Below are 9,951 nucleotides of genomic sequence, written 5' to 3' on the forward strand. Positions count from 1 at the left end.
AATTATAAACATATTATTTAGTATTTTAAGAGCTGTTTGCATGTCATCATCCGTTTGCAAGAGTATATCTTCGGATGTATCATTGGAGTTTACGCAAACAATTCGTTCCGGTGGTTTCTGAACGCTTATCGAAAATGCGGGCATGATCAGTATACATTTAATTTTCTTACAACATATGCTTTTTTGCATAACAATCTAACTTCACATATTGTTATTTGAATTGTTAATCAGCTTGTATTGTTTACGGGTTCTTGTGTTGTGTATATGTCAGTTAAACGAGCGGTAACTAAACAGACGAATTTGCGGTCATAGATCAAACATAGGTAACAATAGATCAGGCATCGGTTACGAGGTTAATGGCATTGTTTATCAGCAGTTCTCTCATCCTAACTTTGAGAGATACTATAGAACGTCGAGGAAATAGAATATAAACATTTCAATCTTTACCTCACAACACAACTCCTTTGAAAAAGGGGTTACTGGAGGTGACAACAATCATACTTTGATGAGGGGGGGGCAAGGGGTTTAACTGTTATGCTGTAATGGGGCAATTTAATTCTTTGTTATCTGTTATTCTTAAAATTTATTTGCTGTTATAGCTGTTATTGTCTTATTCTTTGTTAGCTGTTATTGGGCTTTTAGTTTTTTTGTTATCTGTTATTGTGATAATGTATTTGCTGTTAACTGTTATTGAAAATTGGAATGTTAGCCCTTTTTTCAGAGCAATTTTTCGATAGAAATTGAAGATCATTGTACATTGGGGTCTACCACTACTAATATGTTGGTCCCGTAGGAGAAGGATTCATTAACATATACCCATCACAGAAGTAAGGTCCAGGACAATTCCAGTATATATTTTGATTATCCTTTGTAATAAATTCCATTTTTTTTTAACATGACTTGTATTTAGAATTATCTTATTAAAGGAAAACATATGGCCAGGAATATCTGACAAAAATTAATGAAAATAGAAAGGGCGCTTACAACAATAGCTATAAACAATTCAGCAAAGTTTCATGATAACTGCTGAAAACGTTTTTGTGTTAATGTCCGAAAACTAAAATCCCCCCTTTTAATTAATAAAACCCCTTAACTCGGAAACTTAAAATCTGAAATATATAAAAATTGAAAGGGAGCTTTTGTTAATAGATATAAATAATTAACTAAAATTCCTTGCAAATTTGTGAAAGGATTTTTGAGATATTATCAGAAACTGAAAAAAACACCACCATTTTTATTGAAAAAAACCCAATTACTCAGAAAATTAAAATCTGAAATTTATAAAAAAACGAAGGGGAGGGAGCTCAAGTTAATAGATATAGATAATTTCCCAAAGTTTTATGCAAATAGGTTAAAGAGTATTGGAGTTAATGTTCGACATGTCAAGTTGACGACAGACAGACAACAGTATTCCATAATACGTCTCGTAATCGAGCGTATAAAAATATTGAGTAGTAAACAGATATGAATGACTGGATTCTAGATACAGAATTTTAAAAACATGTTCATAGAAAATGGAATGCATTACAAAGGATTATACCCGTAATAAGAAATACAGTACATTCCGGTTATTTGCATAGCCTATTTGTCAGACGAAATTATGCAATAAAGCGGAGTATGCTTATATCCGAAATGCCTGGATTTGTCAAGGACCCGACTTATTTTAACAAATTTCATTTACTGTTATCTGTTTTTGTCCATTTTAATTCCTTGTTATCTGTTATAAGCCAAATCAATTTGCTGTTTTGCTGTTATTGGGACCCCCCTTGTCCCCCCTCTTTGATACTGGTGTTGGCAGTTAAAGACTATAGATTTAGGCAAGAACTTGTATAGTAATCTTACTAATAGTATACAAATACTTTCTTTAGAGTATAAATATGCGATAATGCCGTTCATAATGCTTGGCGAATGGCATGGGTATTCTTGATTCTGTTTTGAGTTGTAGATTGTTGGTGCTGGAGTTGAGTATCGTTTTATTCACTTTACATTTCCCCCTTTATTTGTCTTTGAGCTATTATGTTCCTTTTGTTTAGATGACTCTTGACGTGACTAGGTATTTGTACATCAAACTATTGGTGTTTTGGCTTTTGGCGTTCTTAGTCGAGAAGAGTTCAAGCATGCGATTTGGGCGCAAGAGGTTTTAACAGTGCTGTTTTCTTTTGTTACTCTTCTTTTTTTATATTTTACTCGATTTGTGCTTGATCTGGAATTTGTAAACTGTTACGGCTTTATGTTTAATAAACTTTTTGTACCATCATCTAAACAAACTGAACACTCTTTTTGTTTTCATATTTGTTAGATGTAAACGTATGTTTGTTCGATTTTTTTAGTCAGTTGAGTTGTGTGCCTGTTATGTTACATCGTATTGGCAGCTGTATTTGTATGATTGTCACATTAACAATATATGTATTTTTGGTTGCTTCCAAATTTTGTTAATATAACGGAACTATATACCACTATCTTACAAGTGGGAGGTGTAGCTAGCTGTAAAACCAGGTTTAAACCACCATTTTCTTTAGAAAATTTCTGTACCAATTGAGGAATATGATTAATAAAATTGAGAATGGAAATGGGGAATGTGCCAAAGAGACAACAACCCGACCATAGAAAAAAACACAACAACAGAAGGTCACCAACAGGTTTTCAATGTAGCGAGAAATTCCCGCACCCGGAGGCGTCCTTCAGCTGGCCCCTAAACAAATATATACTAGTTCAGTGATAATGAACGCCATACTAATTTCCAAATTGTACACAAGAAACTAAAATTAAAATAATACATGTAGTTATTTTTCATTCATCGTTCTGTTGGTTGATGTATTTTAGAATTTGACTTTTTCAGATTTTATAGCTTTCACCCTTTTTGAATTAACCTTCAAGTTTGGTAATTTTGTTAATACTATTTTACTAATTACTTTTCAGCCCTTCATCTTTACTTTCTCAATATATTACATATTTAGCTACTTTGGTGTCCCTTATTTGATACACGTTATAAGTCGACTATAATTCTTAATCTATAAATCGATAAAAATTGTTTCTATATCGTAGATAAGAAGATGTGGTATGAGTGCCAATGAGTCAACTCTCTCGTCCAAGTCACAATTTGTAAAAGAAAACCATTATAGGTCTTTAACCGTGACGGAGACCTAGCTCACACCGAAGATCAAGCCCTAAAAGTCCCAAAATATGACATTTTTAAAACCATTCAAATTGGCAAACCAGCGGTCTAATCTATATATATATATATTAAAAAAAAAACGAGAAACACTTATGAACCACTTAAAAAACACTATTGAACATCAGATTCCTGACTTAAGACAGGTGCAAACAATTGCAGCGGGTTTAAACCGTTAAATAGGTACCATCATTCGCCCTTATCTGAAACAATAGTGTAACAAATAAAGTCGAAATTAACGACACTAACTTATTTTATCTCATGGTTTAAATATTAAAGTAAATTTATGATATGGCCAATTTTGTTCACAGAATGATTAAAAAGCTTTTCAATTATATATAATCTTTCAAATAATAGTAAATGATTGGTATCTCATCCTTTTTACTATCTGATAAGGTTTATCTTTTATAAAGTAAGTAAAGCGTATCTCCTATGCTATGAAAATGTGTTCGTATGGATTATACAAGCAATTTCGAAGTCTAAAAGATTTAGATAAGAATAACGCATACTCACAAAAACACTATTTATGTAAATGCATTATAATATATCTAGTCATATGAACAAAAATGTTTGGGTCCTTTAAAGCTTGCAGTTCGGTGTAAGTCGATGCTTCGTGTTGAAGGCCGTACTTTTACCTATAATTGTTATTTTTTTTATACATTGTGACTTGGATGGAGAGTTATTTCATTCGCACGCATACCACATCTTCCTATTTATATCAAAAGAGTTCTTCAAAAACGTTTATTTATATTGAAAGAGTTTCTTAAAATGTTCATGGACATACGGGCCTTTTGTACAACTGATGAATTTACATCAAATAAGTTTGTCGATTACTAATATGTGATTTTTTTTTTTTTTTTTATGGTCGAGTTGTTGTCTCTTTGGCACATTCCCCATTTCCATTCTCAATTTTATGAAAAGTGGTTCTAACGCATGGAATTTATGAAGTGTTGTTTTCCTTTAAAACAAATTTATGATAAATCTTTTGTTCGAAAAGAGCAAAGAATTAAAAAAAAAAACAAATGCAATGCTGATCATTCTTTAATTGCAATCAGCAAGATGTAAAAGTCAAATTGTCATATGAGTTAATAACAAATAGTTCTGTATAGATACTTTATTTTCTAAAATATGCTTTCGATCTTTATCTAATCCTATAATCAACGTTAGACTTGGTAATTTACTGATTGAAATGTGACTTTTAAATGTTTTTCTTACTTTTCCCTTTAATATTGCAAATAGTTTAAAATGAAAACAATTCTTAATATAAGATATTTTAAATAAATTTATTGGCACAAATTAATGCAACATTCTGAATCTGTCTGCACAGTAAAAAATTCTTTTAGTAATTTAATTTTTCCAATTAATGTCAGATCGTTACGCAGAACAAGGGTTAACTAACAAAAATTATATTGCGGAAAATTCTCTTTTTCACTAGCAGAGTGTATAAGTAGGTGGGCTCGAATAATATGTTTGTGTTGCAGTTTTTTCAGGAGTTAAACTCATGTAATGATTATTTTCATTGCATGCTATATGTATAAGAAGATAAATCATGTTCGATAAGATTGACATTTATTGATTACTTAAAAGTTTGATCAGTTCTCTGATAAATAATGAAACTTCTGATTTCCCTCCAAAAAAATCACTGCCAAAACCTTTCACGTTTTATCTTGCTTTTAGTTTGTATTTAAGGGGAAATGTTTGATCTTGTTTATTTACCAAACGCGAAGTTAATCTACGGGGAATAGAAATTGCATAAACAGACTTACCATTGATTTATTTGTTCAGAAATTTATGACATAAAATATCCGCAGTAAGCTTTAAGGTTATCAAAGAAAGAAAAAACAAAAGTCATGACTATATGGCACCACACGAAGAAATTCATGCACACTTCCTTCCTTTTCTTATATTATAAGACCGAGTATTGTGACTTAACGCTTTGTTTTCAATGCTCCGCAGTATGTGCCATTTTCAGTGTGTTTGATTGTAGCCCTCCGAACAAACAGTTGTATATTTAACTATAGTTGATCCGTTCCCATTTATATGCCTGTTTTTCATGTTTGATAGAGGATATCCTTGATGTGAGAAGGAATCAGTCCGCGACATAGACATCACTCGTTCGAATGTTCGCTTTACTCTCGAACCAAGAAGCATATCTTTCAAGGTCCTTCTAAATCGAGCACTAAGTCCAACGTATATCCAAAAGTTACAGTGATAACTAAGCAATAATATAAAATTATGGAGAATTGCAAATGGATAGTCAATACTTGTTGGCATTATTGTATTGTCGGGGTCATAAATTTTTATTGCAAATACTATTCCATTCGGAACTTCAACAATGAGAAATATAATCATTATGATGACAACCATTAAAGTTGTACGGTGTCGGTGCTGGTAATCCTTTTTTTGTCCGACTCCTATTTTTTTCGACATTCCTCTTTGGAAAATTTTCTCGTTCCTCAGTTTATGAGCCAAAACAGCAGTGCTTACCATCATAGACAAACATGGAAGCAACTGGACAGCAACACTTCTTAGCACGTGATAAATACTCATGTACGTAGAAATGTTCCGATTAAACCAGTCGGCGTAGCTTTCCATGCAAATTTGAGAACCATCAGCCATTTCTTTCACTGAGTAATCTTTCATGAAAAATAAGAATATAAAGAAAACAATAGCGATGAGGTATGACATTGTCGTCATGATCACGGAGTTTTTCATGGTCCAGATTCTTGGTCCTTTGAACGGAAATACAACTATGATACAGCGCTGAATTCCTAAAGTCATTGTCAACCATACTGAAATGGTGTGAAGAATCACTGCAATATACAATCCATAATCATGAAACACACAGAGCGGGTATGATATCGGTTCCGTATAGGGTTTTTGTCTTATTCCATAGAAAAATAAATGGACGCAACTCCATAGAAATGCGCCAAGGGTATCTGACACTGCTAGTCCAACTAAAAACACTGTTGTAACTGATCGCATCCGACGTTTCATAAACACACAAACTACAAGGATGTTAGTTACTAGTGTCAGAATAGTGACAATCGGAGTGAGAACTCCATAGATAGGGAAAGCTAGGTCTTTAGGAAAGTCGGAAATTTGGAACATAAACCTTTCATTATCCAAACTGCAATTAGAACAGTGTATGTTTTCCGTTGTATTGTTAAATTCCATTCTGATTTTGTTGCCTTTTGTTAAAAACCTTACCCAAAGGTTTTTGTTTTATATAACACCAAGTTAAGAAATAGTTCTCTGTATGTACTAACTGTTAACGTCTATAGATAAATAATACTACTGTATAGGAAAGCATTTAACTGACCTGTCAGTGAGAAAAAATCAGTAAATTGAATATTTCAACAAATTCATCCACGTTTGTTATTTTAGCAGCCTACGATATAAACGAACAGAAATCTGCAATTGTAAATCTAAGTGGTTTTATCAACACTCGACACGCGATCACTGGTATCTGTTTTCTCCGTAGGAATCAAATGTTCCCCTGGAGCAACCTTAGATATTTATTGGTAGATACTAAAGATAAAGAGATACATAGTCATTACATCCACAGCACGTGCCATACATCTAAAACATAAATTAACGAATCAAATGATACAATATAAGAATAAGTTAATGTTTTGAACAAACGGAAAATATAAATCAAATGTTAATTTTTTATTCGTTTGATGTGCGGATTTATTGAGGTTGCTGGCTCCGTCTCTGGTTAATATTATTCATATTTGATAATATTATTAATCCTTATATACTAATATTTAGGTGCATGGACTGACCTTCACAGAAAATAACCAAATTATCTCCATTAATTATCCATTCATTAAATGAAAATGTGTTCCTTTTCGGATTTCATATTGTAAATTATTTCATAAATGGTAAGACTGTTACAAAACAAGATCGTTAATTTGTATAGTAGTTAAAACGTTTAATTAGCTTGATACAACATGGCTAACATATAATCATGACTGACTATTAAACAGCTTGTCTGCTGTTTAAAATGCCTTAAAAGATTCATAAAATTCTTACAAGGATATTTTTCTAGTTACTCCTTCCGGTAATGGTTTGCTATCAACCCATTAAACAATGTCAATCTTCCGTAAATCATGAAAACGTAGGCTTCACGCAACTGCAGCTTTGGTTCGTTAATTCTAATGCTGCAAGTTTCTTCTGATGTTCTCCTTAATGACAATTTGTCGAATATAGCTCAAATTTCCTTCGTTGCACTAACCGCAGACTCGCTGTTGTTAGGTTTTTCTCAGTTAGTTAAACATCAATTCTGAAAGAAACAATCAGTAATGAATTTATTTGTATAACCACTGCAGGTATAGAAGCTAGGAGATGGAAAACAAAATTTGATTGGATAAAATAATATTAGCAACTAAAATAATTAAAACTGCACATGTTCCTACGAAAACATTCAAAATTAATTTAGATATATACATGTGGCAAGAAGCTAAATGCATTTCAGAAATAAATACTTCTTTTTTTTTAATTTCCTTTGGGGTTTAAACAGTTTATCAGTAAAATTTTGGACAGTTTAAGCATGAAATAATTTTAATATACTTCCATGGTTTAAGTAAACAAAACATTGTGCGAAATGTACTCTCAGAGATCATTAGTTTTGGAACCTAAACTGGTATACTTAATACGCTGTTAGACGCATTTGTGGGTACCCCGTCCGTAAGTGCTCCTGTTGTAAAGGGGTATAGATCTATATAGTTCCTAAATAAATGTTTATAGATATATAACGCTTTGACCGAAGCAGACTTAGTATTTTTAACTTCTATGAAACATATAGTTATGTACTAATTAAATATAACTGTTCCATACATAACAGAAATGTGTATGAGCCGTTAATTTTCTCGTTTGAATTGTTTTACATTTGTCATTTCGGGGCTTTTTATAGCTGACTATCCGGTATACACCTTATCGCTATTTGTCCGCCATTACTGGATATCACACAGGTTCCCGTAACATTTTGACGTCATAAAACAAAATATCTGACGACACAATGGAAAAATGATTGTTGTTTGCGTCAAAAGTTCAAGCGGCCGGGTCAGCCGGGATTAGCGATAAGGTGTATTGGTCTTGCTCATTATTAAATGTATGGTGACCTATAGTCGTTATTTTCTATATCATTTGGTTTCTGATGGAGAGAGTTCTCATTGCCAATTATACCACATTTTTTTATATTTATAAATGGGTTATACAAAAAACAAAATACGTGGAATATTTATTTTTTTCCTACTCTAGATTTAACAACAGGAAAATATTAAAGACATTTATTGAAGAAAAAACAACAGTAACACCATGTGTAACATGATGAACTCGTTATATTTTGTGTCATATGTATCTGTTGATGAATTCTCTTAATGTATCTTTTATTGAACTAATCATGGCATATTTTCAAACTGTTCAACAAATTTAGAATGGAAATGGGGAATATGTCAAAGAGGCAACAACCGGACCAAATAGCATGCAGTCAATAGCCGAAGGCCACCAATGGGTCTCCATCGCAGCGAGAAAACCCCGCACCCGGAAGTGGTCCGCAGCTGGCCCTGAATAAAACTTTGCATACTTGTTCAGTGAAAATGGACGTCACACTTAACTCCAAAACATATAAATGAACTAAAATTGAAAAAACAACATACAAGATTAACAAAGGCCAGGGGCTCCTGAATGAATTTTGCTTGTCAACTTAATAATCTGATACAGTTGTGTAGGAAGTTCCTTGGTTCCAATTGAAGATATCTTCCTTTATTTGCAAAGAGTGACAATAGGATTAGTGAAATGTTCGCTTAAACTATTAGAGACTCATAAATCACAGAAAATAAGCTGCATAAAAAACAATTTATGAACTATTATTAAAATTATTTAAACTGACGAACTTGTTGTAAGGAAAAATGGCTTTTAATATTGATTGATTGTTGGTCGCTTAACGTCCAGTGGCTTTTAATAAATTATGTCTATAATCTATAAGGATATCAAGACAGTTTAATTTCTGAAGTAAAAATGCATATATAAGATTTTTAATTTCATTATGAAACGAAAAAAAAAACACACATGATTTTGTCAACGACAGCAATCTAATAAATTGTTCAATAATATATATGAGCCAATGGAAGCTGTAGATAAAGTTAATTGTTAACAGCTAAGTTGCAATACAAATTCAATTGATTAATTTGTGTTAAAAAAATTTACAGCAGCTATTTATATAGTTGGGCCTAGTATGGATGTTTGCCTGATTTCACCACCAGGATTTATGAAACAAAATGGTTTGCAACCATCCTTTTATTAACGATTAATTAGTCATTAAATAAGGCAAACATTTTTAAGAGAGATACTCCATTTCAAATCTTTATACAAACAGGCAAAAATGCATTGACATTGATATCAAGAGATATATATTTAGGATAAACTTCAATTAGGGAGCAATATAGAGGTTTGCATACGGGCTTTAAAATTGCATACGGTCTTTTAAAATGAAGATCATAATAATCTCTGAATCTAAAATTCCTCAAAATTGGTATGAGCGCAGAAATACAGAAAGTGTGCTAATACATATACTGTGAAGTTGCAGCTTTGAAGTGCACTTTAGATATGTAGGCGGGCAATGCTTTTTGTCTATAACTTTTATTTGAGCTACGTGTGGTCCAGAACTTCCCAAAGGGAATTATAAAGGGATATATAAAGATGGCGATGTCCTGGAAAATACTTTCAATTGCGAATCGGAACCACTGTAGTGTCATTCAGTTTCTATAGATTGA

At 32.3% G+C, this 9,951-nt stretch overlaps 1 protein-coding gene across 1 annotated transcript; it reads right to left on the reverse strand.

Moving 5' to 3' along the window:
• Positions 1 to 4,929: 4,929 nt before the first annotated feature.
• LOC143079130 (sex peptide receptor-like) lies at positions 4,930 to 7,433 on the reverse strand. Its single transcript, XM_076254325.1, has 2 exons — positions 7,211 to 7,433; positions 4,930 to 6,754 (listed from the first exon to the last, which is right to left on the reverse strand). The coding sequence occupies exon 2, from the start codon at positions 6,347 to 6,349 to the stop codon at positions 5,141 to 5,143; it is 1,209 nt and encodes a 402-aa protein (XP_076110440.1). The 5' UTR covers positions 6,350 to 6,754; positions 7,211 to 7,433; the 3' UTR covers positions 4,930 to 5,140.
• Between the last annotated feature and the right edge of the window lie 2,518 nt (positions 7,434 to 9,951).

Source organism: Mytilus galloprovincialis, chromosome 6, assembly GCF_965363235.1.
Source record: "Mytilus galloprovincialis chromosome 6, xbMytGall1.hap1.1, whole genome shotgun sequence".
NCBI classification, from domain to species: domain Eukaryota; kingdom Metazoa; phylum Mollusca; class Bivalvia; order Mytilida; family Mytilidae; genus Mytilus; species Mytilus galloprovincialis.

What these genes read in the sequence shown, in the direction of transcription:
- LOC143079130 (XM_076254325.1), bottom strand. Translation starts at nt 6,349, where the DNA reads ATGGAATTTAACAATACAACGGAAAACATACACTGTTCTAATTGCAGT.